The sequence below is a fragment of the Cucurbita maxima genome, unplaced genomic scaffold, assembly GCF_002738345.1.
Source record: "Cucurbita maxima cultivar Rimu unplaced genomic scaffold, Cmax_1.0 Cma_Scf00027, whole genome shotgun sequence".
Classification (NCBI taxonomy): Eukaryota; Viridiplantae; Streptophyta; class Magnoliopsida; order Cucurbitales; family Cucurbitaceae; genus Cucurbita; species Cucurbita maxima.
In genome coordinates, this window is record NW_019272043.1 from 1668198 (window position 1) to 1680718 (window position 12521).

At 35.3% G+C, this 12521-nt stretch overlaps 1 protein-coding gene and 1 long non-coding RNA gene across 3 annotated transcripts in view; one reads left to right on the forward strand and one right to left on the reverse strand.

The window, feature by feature from the left end:
* Positions 1-5249: 5249 nt before the first annotated feature.
* Positions 5250-5680, reverse strand: LOC111499623. The gene is made up of 2 exons (XR_002720979.1): positions 5516-5680; positions 5250-5436 (listed from the first exon to the last, which is right to left on the reverse strand). It is a non-coding gene; the product is annotated as an uncharacterized LOC111499623 (long non-coding RNA).
* A 3396-nt stretch (positions 5681-9076) lies between these two features.
* The window catches only part of LOC111499937 (bifunctional 3-dehydroquinate dehydratase/shikimate dehydrogenase, chloroplastic-like), a 6757-nt gene continuing 3312 nt past the window's right edge, over positions 9077-12521 (forward strand). Inside the window, exons 1-3 of one of the 2 annotated variants that reach the window (XM_023151667.1) lie at positions 9077-9239; positions 9442-9537; positions 9613-9854. In XM_023151667.1, coding sequence (XP_023007435.1) covers positions 9096-9239; positions 9442-9537; positions 9613-9854 — 482 coding nt within the window. In that variant the 5' untranslated portion in view covers positions 9077-9095. The remainder of the gene's footprint in view (positions 9240-9441; positions 9538-9612; positions 9855-12521) is intronic. The other variant, XM_023151668.1, reaches the window with a different exon arrangement.

A 12521-nucleotide genomic window follows, 5' to 3' on the forward strand; every position in this document is an offset into this window, starting at 1 on the left:
AAAAAAAAAAAAAAAAAAAAAATAGGGTGCAAGATAAAATAAAAAAATAATGAAGAAAATTCAGCTAAGAAAGATTAAATAGATAAGTTATTGAATCTTACATTGATTTTAGTTCCTTTTAATATATTCCTAAGCCTAGTTTCTAAGTGTTATGGACGGTGATTACTTCCATAATTGTTTTGTAGCTTCTATTAACAAGGATCTAAGAGAATAATTATTCCTAACACTTCTATTACCTTCAAGTTGTTGGATGATTAAAGTCCCACATCGGTTAATTTAGGGAATGGTCATGGGTTTATAATCTAAGAATACACTCTTCATTGGGATGAGGCCTCTTGGGAAGCCCAAAGCAAAGCCATGAGAGCTTATGCTCAAAGTGGACAATATCATACCATTGTGGAGAGTCGTGTTCGTCTAACACAAGTATCTTGCAATAGAATTAGAGTATTAAAAAGAATTTCATTGCTCCTTGTCTTCTCCAGATAAGAGAACAACTATAGATGTAAAGTGATCGACTAAACAAACATGTTTATTTTTAATAACAATTCTATAATAAACTAAAATTACACCGTCAACATATTTAAAATACATAAAACTCTCTCGCCCTCTATAAAGTTTAGCTCTCCACTCAAGAATAAAAAGAGGAACCCACATACCAATCATGTAAAATTGGTAGAATAAGAAAAGTTGTCCTTCAATGGAAGTTCCCTTTCTTTAAGCTCTCACGTCCACCTCTTTGTCTTAATCTATCATTCTTGGTCATCTTTTCCTTCCCTTTTCTGTCTATTCCGTTTTTTTCCCTTTTGGCGGCTCTCTTTTCTTTTTAGGTAAACTTTTTCTTATACATTCTTCATTACTTCCCATTTAGGGCTGAAAAGGAGTAAACGTTCCCTTCGGATGTTCCTAATTGGGTAGTCAATGACCCACATGGTTTGTTGATTTGGATTATAATTTTCATGTCATCTTCGAAAAATTTGTTTTTCGTATTGCTTTAGAGTCAGCAATTTGTTTCCAGATTTGCTACAACATCATAGTTCAGCATAAATGTTATGAAATTCTATCAAATAACTCGATTAAATGTGCTATTAGACTCGATTGATGCAAATTGACTTTCTTTTCATTTCATGTTGAACCACCATGGATTATTTCTTACTTACTCATTAGAATAAAATGAGTCATTAATGAGAAAATGGTTTGTACGAGTAAAATTAACTAAAAAAAAAAAAACTGATATAACTCTACTTTTGGAAACTTGTCGGTAGTTAGTTACGTAAATTGAGTTCTATCACCCAAAAGTACCATTCTTAGACTCATATCAAAGTTCTTGGTGTAGCGAAATCTTTCTTATATACCATATAATTTTAAAATCTCTTTCTAGGAGCATTTCAAATATTTGTAGGTAACACATATATCATGTTTATCATTTTAGTTCAGTCTAATGCCCTAAACATGCATTCTTTTTAGAAATATAAGTAGTTCATACTTGCATGCTAGTATATCCTATTTATCCTCTAAACTCAGTACCCGTGACTTGACCCAATATGGACGCGCTATCCACGAGTGCAATGTCGTTGGGGCTCAAAATTGGGCTCTACAATGCACTGCCTGCCTACCTGCGCGTGGACCTTTGTATGTGGGCCCTACACGAGGTGGCCCACGTAGAGATTCTCCCAACTACACGTGAGGGCGCGTGGAGCATGTGGGTAGTAGGCTTGCATTCGTTTTGGCTTCTGTTTGCGTTTTTCATTTGAGGATCTACTATTGTGTGTAAAAATGGGTTGAGAGTCTAGGTTGTGACCTGTAAACTCGCCTTTAGAGAGGTGAGGGACTACATGAGTAATTTAGCTTATGATAGGTGTCGGTATCATTTTTGGAAACAGTCATGGGTCCCCTAATCAGGTTCGTTATACTATAAACCCACCTTAAAAGGGGAGAGGGACCACATGGATAGACCTAGTAGCTAGTAGACACATGAGGTCACTGTCTCATATGTTTACTGCATGATTTTTCTTGTTGAAGTGTTGCCAATTAACCTTACACAGATGTATTCTGACTAGTTGTGATATTGTCCTAATAAGATATGATGAAATTGTGCCTCGATTAAGGATATTAGACGTTCACTACTGTGGCAATGCAAGCTTACTAAGTATGAAAATAGAAAGTTGGTTCACTCCATGATGAGATTCACGGTCCAAAAGATCTACAAGGCTAAAACTTGGTGAATAGCTTCCAAACCTCGATAGGGTTTATGGGAGGTAAGAGAATCGCTTGATACTTTGAGGTCTTCCTAAAAAATGACTACATGTAGTAAAGAAATATAGAGTAAACTGAACCATATATATACCCTTAAGTCAGTGCTTTAAAAATGTATTTCTTGAATTCTTTGTGTTTCTCTTACATTACACCGTTGAAGTCATAAATATAAACCTCTAGTCAATATTCCTCATTGCATTTTTCTCTCTCCTATTTTTTGTGTTCATCTAGATCGAGTATGTGTGTTGTTGTGCGATCCTAACAACTAGTATCAGAGCTATGCAAGATTCACTATGATCTATGAAGATGGAAAGTTCAAAGATTGGAATTGAGAAGTTTGACGGATCCTATTTTAATTTTTGGAAGATGCATACTGAAAATTATCTGTATTGGAAAGATCTTCGTGAACTCCTATCAGGGTGAAGCCGGATACCATGACCACGGAGCAGTGAAAGCTCAAGAATTGTAAGGCTCTAAGGTTGATCTGGTTGACGTTGTACATTCAACATCATTATATATATATATATATATATATATATTACATCAATCGTGTACTTTCATTTCCTATTTCCAAATTATGTCTTCAAATAAGAAGAGAAAGAGAGATAAATATTAAAGCTATATAATGATAGAAAATATCATATCATTTAAAAAGCATATTACAACCCTCCCTCCACACATGTAATAAACCAAAATACAGTGAAGATATATATATATATATATACCAAATGTTAAAATTTTCAATTATGGATTGGACGGTTTTTGGTGGCTGGAGTATAATCCATCGTCACCAAGTCATCGGCGTTTACCAATCCTCCCCCACGACCTATGTCGAGCAGATCCTCCTTGTTATGCCTCATCTTTTCAAGCAAACTCCGTCCACCCAAAGAGCCTAAAACACCATGCATAGTGAAATTTTAAAGTAAAGATATGTTAGTTGCAGTAGAAAAATATGATATATATGTTAAACTATAATTCAAAACTAAATATCCTTAACATTGGTTACCTGTAATTGTGATGAGGAGAATGAAAAGAAAGAGGAGGGACAATAGTCGAAGGAGGCGATAGCATGAAAGTTTCGATGCCTTCGAAACCATGTTTTTGCGGTATGAAATTATGAACCCTTCTTTTTTGCTACTTCAATTTACTTTCTTTTTCTAAAAAATTTGCCTTATATAGAACTTGGATTTTTTCTCCATGCATAAAAAATATATATAATAATCATCATGTTGGGTTTAAATGGCCAGTACCTCCAATCATACATTTTCAGATGTCTATGTTTTCTTGGCAATTAGTAACCAATCAGTACAACTCTCTCTCTCTCTCACAAAATATTGATATTTTCGTATCTACCCATAAATCTATTTATTTTTCTTGGTTTTTAAAATACATTTAATACATTATTAGAGTTCAAAATTATGAGGTTCCATTCCGTTAGAGAACAGAACCGAAACAATTTATATAAGAGTGTCGAAACCTCTTCCTATCGTTTTAAAAATCAAGAGACAAAGCTCGAAAAGAAAAATCTCTAAGAGAACAATATTTGCTAGCGGTTGACTTGGACTATTACAAATGAGATTAGAGACAGATACCGGGCAATGTGTCAGTAAAGATGCTGGACTTCAAATGGGGTGGATTTGGTGGGTGTTCCACATCGATTGGAGAAAGGTACTAGTACCATCATTTTATAATTGTGTGAAAATCTCTCTTTTCATATACTCATTTTAAAAATTTTGAAGGTGAAAAATCTTACTTCCAACTTGGTTGTACTGTTCTGTAAGTTGTGGTGTTTTTATTTATTTATTATTATTTGGCTTTCGAGAAAACTAATAAAAGAAAAAAGACAGTGTGACCATTCATCTTCAGAATTGGAGGTTTCATCGTGTTGTAAGAATCGACAGGTACAGACAACTAGGGAACAACTTCAACCTTTTAGGATTTTCTTAGGGCACAACACGAATCTATATATAAACCAAACACTATACATTTTATTTTTAAACCCTTTCGAAATTTCACGTCAATTGGGGAGGAGAATGAAACATTCTTTACGAGTATGTGAAAAATTTTCTCTAGCAGATGAGTTTTGAGAAGAAACTCGAAAGAAAAAGTTCAAAAAAGACAATATCTGCTATTAGTGGACTTGAATACAGCTAAATGAGTAAGGACCGAATCTAACAAAAATGAGATGTATGGTAGGTAAGGCCTAGAAAAAGGCAAGGTAGGGCAAAGGGGACAAAGACATTACAACAACATAGTAAATGCCTTCAATTGTGCAAACCAGTGGATTCTAGAAAAAGAAAGGTGGGGTAACATGTAAAAAGTGAGTTTTATAGGTAAATTTTGAGGGGTCAAAAGTTTTTCACTGCTTCAAATTAATTTAAACAATTTATTAATACTATAATTAATGACATGAAGATGAAACAAAAGCATTAATGAATAGAAGAAGAAGACAACCGACAGAAATAGGAGTAAATGTCGGTTTGAGTTGAAGGAAAGACATGCCAATGGCCAATGTTATGAGATTCTTTTTAAGGACTATGATCTAAGTGCAAAAAACCAATTGAAGTCGGCAAAATATAATCACATGCAACATGATTTAAGGTATGACCTACTTTTCATAACTCTTTCTTAGACTCTACTTGCTTTTTTTTTTTTTTCAGGTTGGATTAGATGTATAGTACTTCTCTACATATGGTTTACGCATGCGCACATAATCCACTAGACGACTTCGTATACGTACCCTCTGACTTGACCACAAACTAAGACATACAAATACTAAAAGAAACCATGTGGGCTACAACAAATAGAACAACAAGTTGAAAAACGCTTGCTAGTTAGGCCAGTGCATGGTGACTGTTCTCTTAGTGGTGTTAGGTAAAATTACTCAACGTAATAGTGACTTATCTAAGAATATCAAAAGCATACTACAACCCTCCTTCCATCCACATACATACATACGTATATATATATACATACATAATTTCTGTGTATCCAAATTACAAAATATTTAAATTTTCACTTATTAGTTTGGGTTATTATGGACGGGAGGGCTTGGCCCAGCTGGAGTATAATCCATCGCCCCCAAGTCATTGGCGTTTTCCAAAGCTCCTCCATGACTTATGGCAAGCTGATCCTCCTCGCTATGCCTCGTCTTTTCAAGCAAACTTCGTTCATCCAAAGACTCTAAAACACCATGCATAGCAAAGTTTTAAAAAATATGATACCTATGATAAACCGTAATTCAATCTTAACATGGGTTTACCTGGAGTTGTGATGAGGAAAATGAAAAGAAAGACGAGGGACAATAGCCGAAGGAGGCGAACGCATGAGAGTGTTGATGCCTTTGAAACCATGATTTTGCAGGCAACTCGTCTTTGCTCGGTGTAATTTGATTTTATTTTTATGAAGAATTTGGGTTATATAGAGCTTGGATTGTGTCTCCATGCATATATATATAAAAAGAAGGGCAACCCTTGTTTGCTCTGTGTAAGTTGACTTTCCTTTTATGAAGAATTTGGCTTATATAGAGCTTGGATTGTCTCCATGTATATAAAAAAAGAAAAAACCAATGATAATTGTTATAATTGTGTTGGGTTTAAATTAGTATTCTATTGTGTGTTGCAGGTGTTTGGTTTCTATATGTAAAGTTAAAGTAAAAAAAGGAAAGAAGTTTTCAAAAAATGTTACCAATAACTAACCATAACGTTCTCTTAAAACCCTCAACGACCTCCCTCGTTCACGCATCTATCTCCATAACACTTTATTCTCGAATTGTGATGTCATCATCATCACGTGCATAGAAATGATGTGATGTCTCACATTAGTTGAGGAGGAGAACAAAACACCATTTATATAAGGGTGTGAAAACCTTCCACCAGTAACGCATTTTAAAGCCTCGAGGGGAAGCCCGAAAGGGAAAGCCCAAAGAGGACAATATCTACTTCTGTTGGGATTGGCCGATATATATGTACACACAAAATGCAAGAGGTCCCTATAGTTTTGCATGATCCATTTGGTTGCATAATGCAATAAAATGAATCATTTTAATAAATCTATCTACCACAACAAAAATACAATTTTTACCCTATGCACTAACCTAACCTTTATAGATGTTTGGTTATGATCTAAATTTAGCTTCTTTGCGTTTAAAACATTTTAGCTTCTTTGCGTTTAAAACATTTGCTACAAAACTTATGAACATCATGCTTCGTCTTCGACCAAAAGAGTGTTTATGCAACATCTTATAAACTTCATTAATCCTAAGATGTCCTATTAAGGCACAGCTTCTCTCAAAAGCAAATTTTTTTCACAATTTTTTTTACAAGATGCATAAATAGTTATGAAGTGTAGTATGCTCAAATCTAAGAATCAATAATTTAGAAGTAAAGAGTTTCAATAAAGTTTCACCTACTTCTACGGTTCAGTTTGCATTTCTCTCAATCTTTCTCGTTTTGGAGATGGTTGAAGGTGGGTTTGGTTTTTGTGATGACCCCAATGTCGGGCGTGATTCGTGGGTCATGTGCAAACGAAAACTCCAGCGTTCGCCGGAGTTTTCAGTCTTACCGACGACCACGAAATTTTACTTTAAAGTTTATAAAGTCTAGGTATTAAAAACAAAAGTAGGAATTTAAGGGCATTTTCTATGTTTTAACCTAATTTTGTATATATATAAAACAACATATATCCAAATCGTGTACTTTCATTTCCTATTTCCAAATTATGTCTTCAAATATGAAGAGAAAGAGAAATAAATATTAAAGCTATATAGTGATAGAAAATATGATTTCATTTAAAAAGCATATTACAACCCTCCCTCCACACATGTAATAATCCAAAATATTTAAATTTTCACTTAATAGTTTTGCTAATTATGGACTGGACGGTTTGCCTTGGGTGGAGTATAATCCATCGCCAGGAACCCATCGGCGTTTTCCAATGCTCCTCCATGGCTTATGACGAGCTGATCCTCCTCGCCCTGCCTTGTCTTTTCAAGCAAACTCCGTCCACCCAGAGACCCTAAAACATCATACATACAGAAGTTTTAAAGCTAAATATAATAACTATGGTAAACCATAATTCAAAGCTAAATATTCATAACATTGGTTACTTGGAATTGTGACGAGGAGAATGAAAAGAAAGAGGAGGATGAGTTGCGGAAGGAGAGTTGATGCGCCCGAGACCATGTTTTTGCAAGCAACCCTTGTTTGGTGTGTGTAATGTGATTTTCTTTTCATGAAGAATTTGGCTTATATAGACCTTGGATTGTGTCTCCAAGGTCTATATAAAAACACTGCCAAAAATTTCGGCAATAACAAACCATAGCGTCTCCTTAAAACCCTCAATATCACTTTATTTCAACGGTTTACGCTCCAAGATTAGAGAAGGAAAAATGGTATACCCATTCCAACACCACACGCGCCACCTATACCCAATCCACCTGGCATGTGACGCCTCATCTGGACTCAGACTCAACATGTTACCGACGCCGCGCTCTGTCGGTTCGGCTTGATGGCTTGACGGCCCAGCTTCTCGTCTTAAGCAGCTCAATATATACATAATATATAGCTGTCTTAAGCGGCTCAGTATGTAAATAATATATAGTTTTCTAGGTTTTCGATCCTTGTGAAGCAATTTTGAACTTTATTATTTAAAGCATTTCGGATTCCTATTTACTCAAGTTTACTTAGTTTTAGGACTTACGTTAGAAATAACTGTGTTAAGCTAAAATATTAATATGTCATGTATACGTCATGTGAATTTATATAGGTGGGAATTGAACATTAGAAGTATAGTTTAGAAGTAAATTTATATAGGTGAGAACTTATTATGTGATGCTTATATGTAATGTTATGTATACATGTTATATTCATTATACTATATTATTTCTCTCCAATAGCTATGCGACATGTGGTGCCTTTTAGTTGGTCAACTCGAGCCCGACGGCACATGTTTGATTCTTCATGGGAGTGAGGATTTCTAGATTTACTAGGTGTTGAGACACGTTCACTCTTCAGCGGCCCACACTTCTCCACTCATCACTCCAACACGTGGTAACGCGGTTGCCTGTTGCATTTTTCCATTCAACATTTGACACATGTCTCTCTCCTCGCACGTGCGTCGATTCTTACAAAACTCATTTCAACTTGATTCCTTTACCAAAGCTGATGTGAGACTTTCGTCATCCAACACTTCTCCCTCTCTCTTCACACGTGTGTCGATTCTTACAAAACTCATTTCAACTTGATTCCTTTACCAAAACTGAGTGGGACTTTCATCATCCAACACCTCCCCTCGAACAAAGTACGTCTCCCCTTAATCGAGACTCGACTCCTTTGGAGTCTTAGTCATTTTTTACTATGCCTTCGAGGAGGGTTGACTCTGATACCATGTTAGATGAACACGACTTTCTACAATGGTATGATATTGTTCACTTTGAGCATAACCTCTCGTGACTTTGCTTTTAGCTTCTCCAAAAGTGCATATATGAATGGAGAGAGTATTATTTGATTATAAACCATGAACATTCCCTAAATTAGTCGAAGTGGACTTTCATCATCCAACACGTTTGACCTCTCATCACAAAATGGGACCGTCCCTTAGGGTTGATTTGGACTATTTTTTCTAATTTTTTTACCATTTTATTTTATTTTATATGGTTTATTTTGAGTTTTTAATAAATACCATTAACAACTAAAAAAAATTCGTTCTTATATTATTGATTTATCTGTACAAGAGGAAGGGCATAATTGTAAAACACACAAGTTAACATAGACTTTTCAAAAAAGGAGAGGCGCATTTGGAAAAGAAACAGCAGCAACACAAAGAGTACAAAGATTCCAAATATGACCAATCATAGTTCGCCATCTGGCAAATTAGACCCACCCATCTTCTTCAACACACCGGCGCCTGTTGCTCTTCATCTACCTTTCTTTCTCCCGCACTGCGCTTCCCAGAGCGGCACAAATACTCTTAACAACCTTTTTCTGGTTTGTTCTGACTTTTTTACTTCTCTTTTTTCGCACTGTATGCCTATGCACTCTAATTTATTAGTTCCATCTTAATTTTCCCCAATTTCTTTGATTTTGAGCATACCCCATTTCTTAGATCGCATTTTTTCTGTATTTTCTTAAATGGGGTTGTTTCAAGGCAGTTTGATTATGCTTATACCTACTTATCTGCATTTGTAAGGATCTTCTTTCAATCTTTGGTCCCTTTTTCCAGCTTGATTTATCGACTGCTCTATCGGTCATGGACGGAAAGGAAACGAACAGAAATTCATCACTAGTATGTGTTGTTATTTTGCTGTTTGATTATGCTTCTTGTTTTTTTGCTGTTTGATTATGCTTCTTCCTTTTCCAGCTCGATTCATCAACTGCCCTCTCGGACTTGGGAAGCGAAGAAATAAGGAGAAATTCATCACTAGTATGTGTCCCCATAATGGCTGATTCACCTCATTTGATGATTGCTGATACACACAAGGCAAACACTAGTGGTGCTGATCTTGTTGAGATACGATTAGATAGTTTGAAGATTTTCAATCCTCAACAAGATCTCAAGACTATTATAAAAGAATGTCCATTACCTACTTTATTTACTTACAGGTTTTTCTTCACTGGAATCTCTCTTTGATTAAACTTTACTTTCTATTCTAACTTCGCCATAAGTAAATGAAATTTTATTGATACAATCAATTCTGTTTCTTGGAGTTCAGTTTCTGAAGACCTAGTTTAATATCTTAAAATTGATTGTGAATTTGGAATTAGTGTTCGTCAAATAAACATTAGATGGAGTTACTTTTCATTTGTATGCCATTTTTTATTGCTGATACTATTGTGTTTAGCATCTGATACAGGAAAGCCTTCTCCTTGTATATATGAATGAAGTACTGAAGGATAAATGCTAAGCAACTTAGGATTGAAGTGGCTAACTTGAAGCGAAGCCATACACTAATACTGAAGAGTTTCCAGCACTTTTTAAGTTGAAATAAGAATGTGTTTCGTTAGCCAAATGGGTTTGAAGGTTCATTAAACAAGGTCATTCTCTTTGGCATAAACTTATTGTGAAAATAATTCTGGAGTGGCTATTCTGATTGGTTTATTGGTCCTTTCTAGTATAATAGTTCATGTAGCTCTAGGCTTTTAATTGTTGAACTCAGAAATTTAGTTCTCGATTTCTCTAAACTTTCACTTGGGTGGTGCTTTTCGAATCAAAATCTCGGAGGCATCTGTGCAATATGAAGTTCCACTGATAAATCTGTTTCCTCTTTGGACAATATGGATGGTAGTACAGGACTTATCCATAATTCAAAATTGAAACCTTGGAGGTGACGAGGCTTTGAATCCTGGAAAACATTTTAATGATTGGGATCACCTGTTGCAGAAAAAAATTTATGGGAAAATACCAACTGGTTTAAGGTATAAAATCTTGGGGACTTCGGAAGATTCTGGTCTCATTCCAGTAAAATCCATTTTCTAGAATTTCAGCGGGGACCTATTTAATCAGTACACTGTTCTTATAAAGTTATTTAACTGCAATATCTTCTTGTGGCTCTAACTTTGGATGGCATTAATACTATGGATCAAGTCTAGCAGATGCGACCGTATCTCTCTGTCCCTAACTAATGCATGTGATGAAAAAAGAAAGAAAGAAAGGGAATAAAGAGTTAATTGACTATTCCATCATGGTTCTTTCTTGGCTAGTTGATAGACCAATAATCTTTTGTACTTTTCATTTTAGTTAAACTATTAAAAGTTTTTAAGGCACAGAAAAATAAATAGGAATTCTGTTTTGCTTCGTTCGTTCTTCTAGGTGGATTAGTCCATCTTCATCAGTTTTTTGTGCCTTCTCCTGTAACTGATTGTTCTCTGGGAGTGTATCCATTTGCAAGACCATTTTATGATTCCAAGGCTAGGTCTTTTGTTAGTTTTATCACTTCTGCTTTTGGAAATTTCATCTTTTCAACCAAATGCAAGGCGTTTGTTATTGAAAAAGTTGTCATGCTAGCCATTGAGACAATATAGGGGTTTTCTAGATAGATCTTCATGTCAAAAGTTTTGGGCTATGCTGAAAATGCAAATTTGTGGTTGTATTTATCCACCAATTACTCTATCATCATGGGAGGCCTCGGGGGAAAGATTACAATGTCTATGGGCCTTCGCCAAGGTGACCCATTATCACTTTTCCTTTTCATTTTAATTGTTGACTGGTTTTGGGAAGACCCATGGATTGATGATAGAGCTCTCATATTCTCTTTCCCAAGGATCTATAATATAATAACTACAAAAGAAAGTTTGGTTTATCTGTGTTGGTCTGAGTCTTCAAGAGATTGGCTTTTATGCCTTTTGGAAAAAATATGACTGATGAGGAAGCTCTTGGATCCATGACATTACAAAAATGTGTAAGAGCAAAGTAGGCCGTTTCATGAAGGAGCCTCTAAGTCATGGCCTCTCCAAAATGATGGCTGTTTCTTAGGTCTTTAGCCCACTTTTGAGTGATGATAGTGCCCTGTTGATATTGTGATGACTAAAGCCATCTGGAAAGCTAAGCTGCCAAAAAAAGTGAAGATTTCCCTTACGGGTTCTCGTCCTAGGGAAACTTAATAAAGGGGTTTGCTCCAAATGAGATGGCCAAATTGCTTCTTATCCCCCAATTGGTGTGTTGTGCAGAATGAATGAGGAAAACCAAATTCTTTTCTTCTCTTGTTTGTTGGCTAGCACAATTTGGCCCAAGAATTTGACGTTGTTTGGCTTGATTTGGCGTTTTTTTAATAGAGTTGATGAGGCTCTTTTCTAGTTGATTTTTGAAACTCCCTTCCAGTAGTCGTACCATTGTGGCATCTTTGTGGAAGATGTGGAATGAGAGAAACCAGAGGGGTCTTCAAAGAGAAAGCACCACTGGTGTTCTGTCTCTCAATCATTTTGTCATTAAGATCTTGTTCACATTTCAGCCAGTTGGGAGTCATTTTTGTAACTGTGGGAATTTCTCATGTCCCTTGTGTATGTTCTTTTCAGCAATGTATACTCCTTGGTACTCTCCTCTCTTTTAATTTATGAAATGAATGCACTAAGACACGAAGGGTTGCAAAACTCAAATAGTTTCCAAGTGTAATTCTAGTTTATGAAATTTAAATGTTTTTTAGCACAAGGTTTGTAGTTTCATGAATTGCTTGTTTGTTTTTTTTTTTTTTTTTTTTTTTTTTTTTTTTTTTTTTTTTTTTTTTTTTTTTTTTTTTTTTTTTTTTTTTTTTTTTTTTTTTTTTTTTTTTTTTT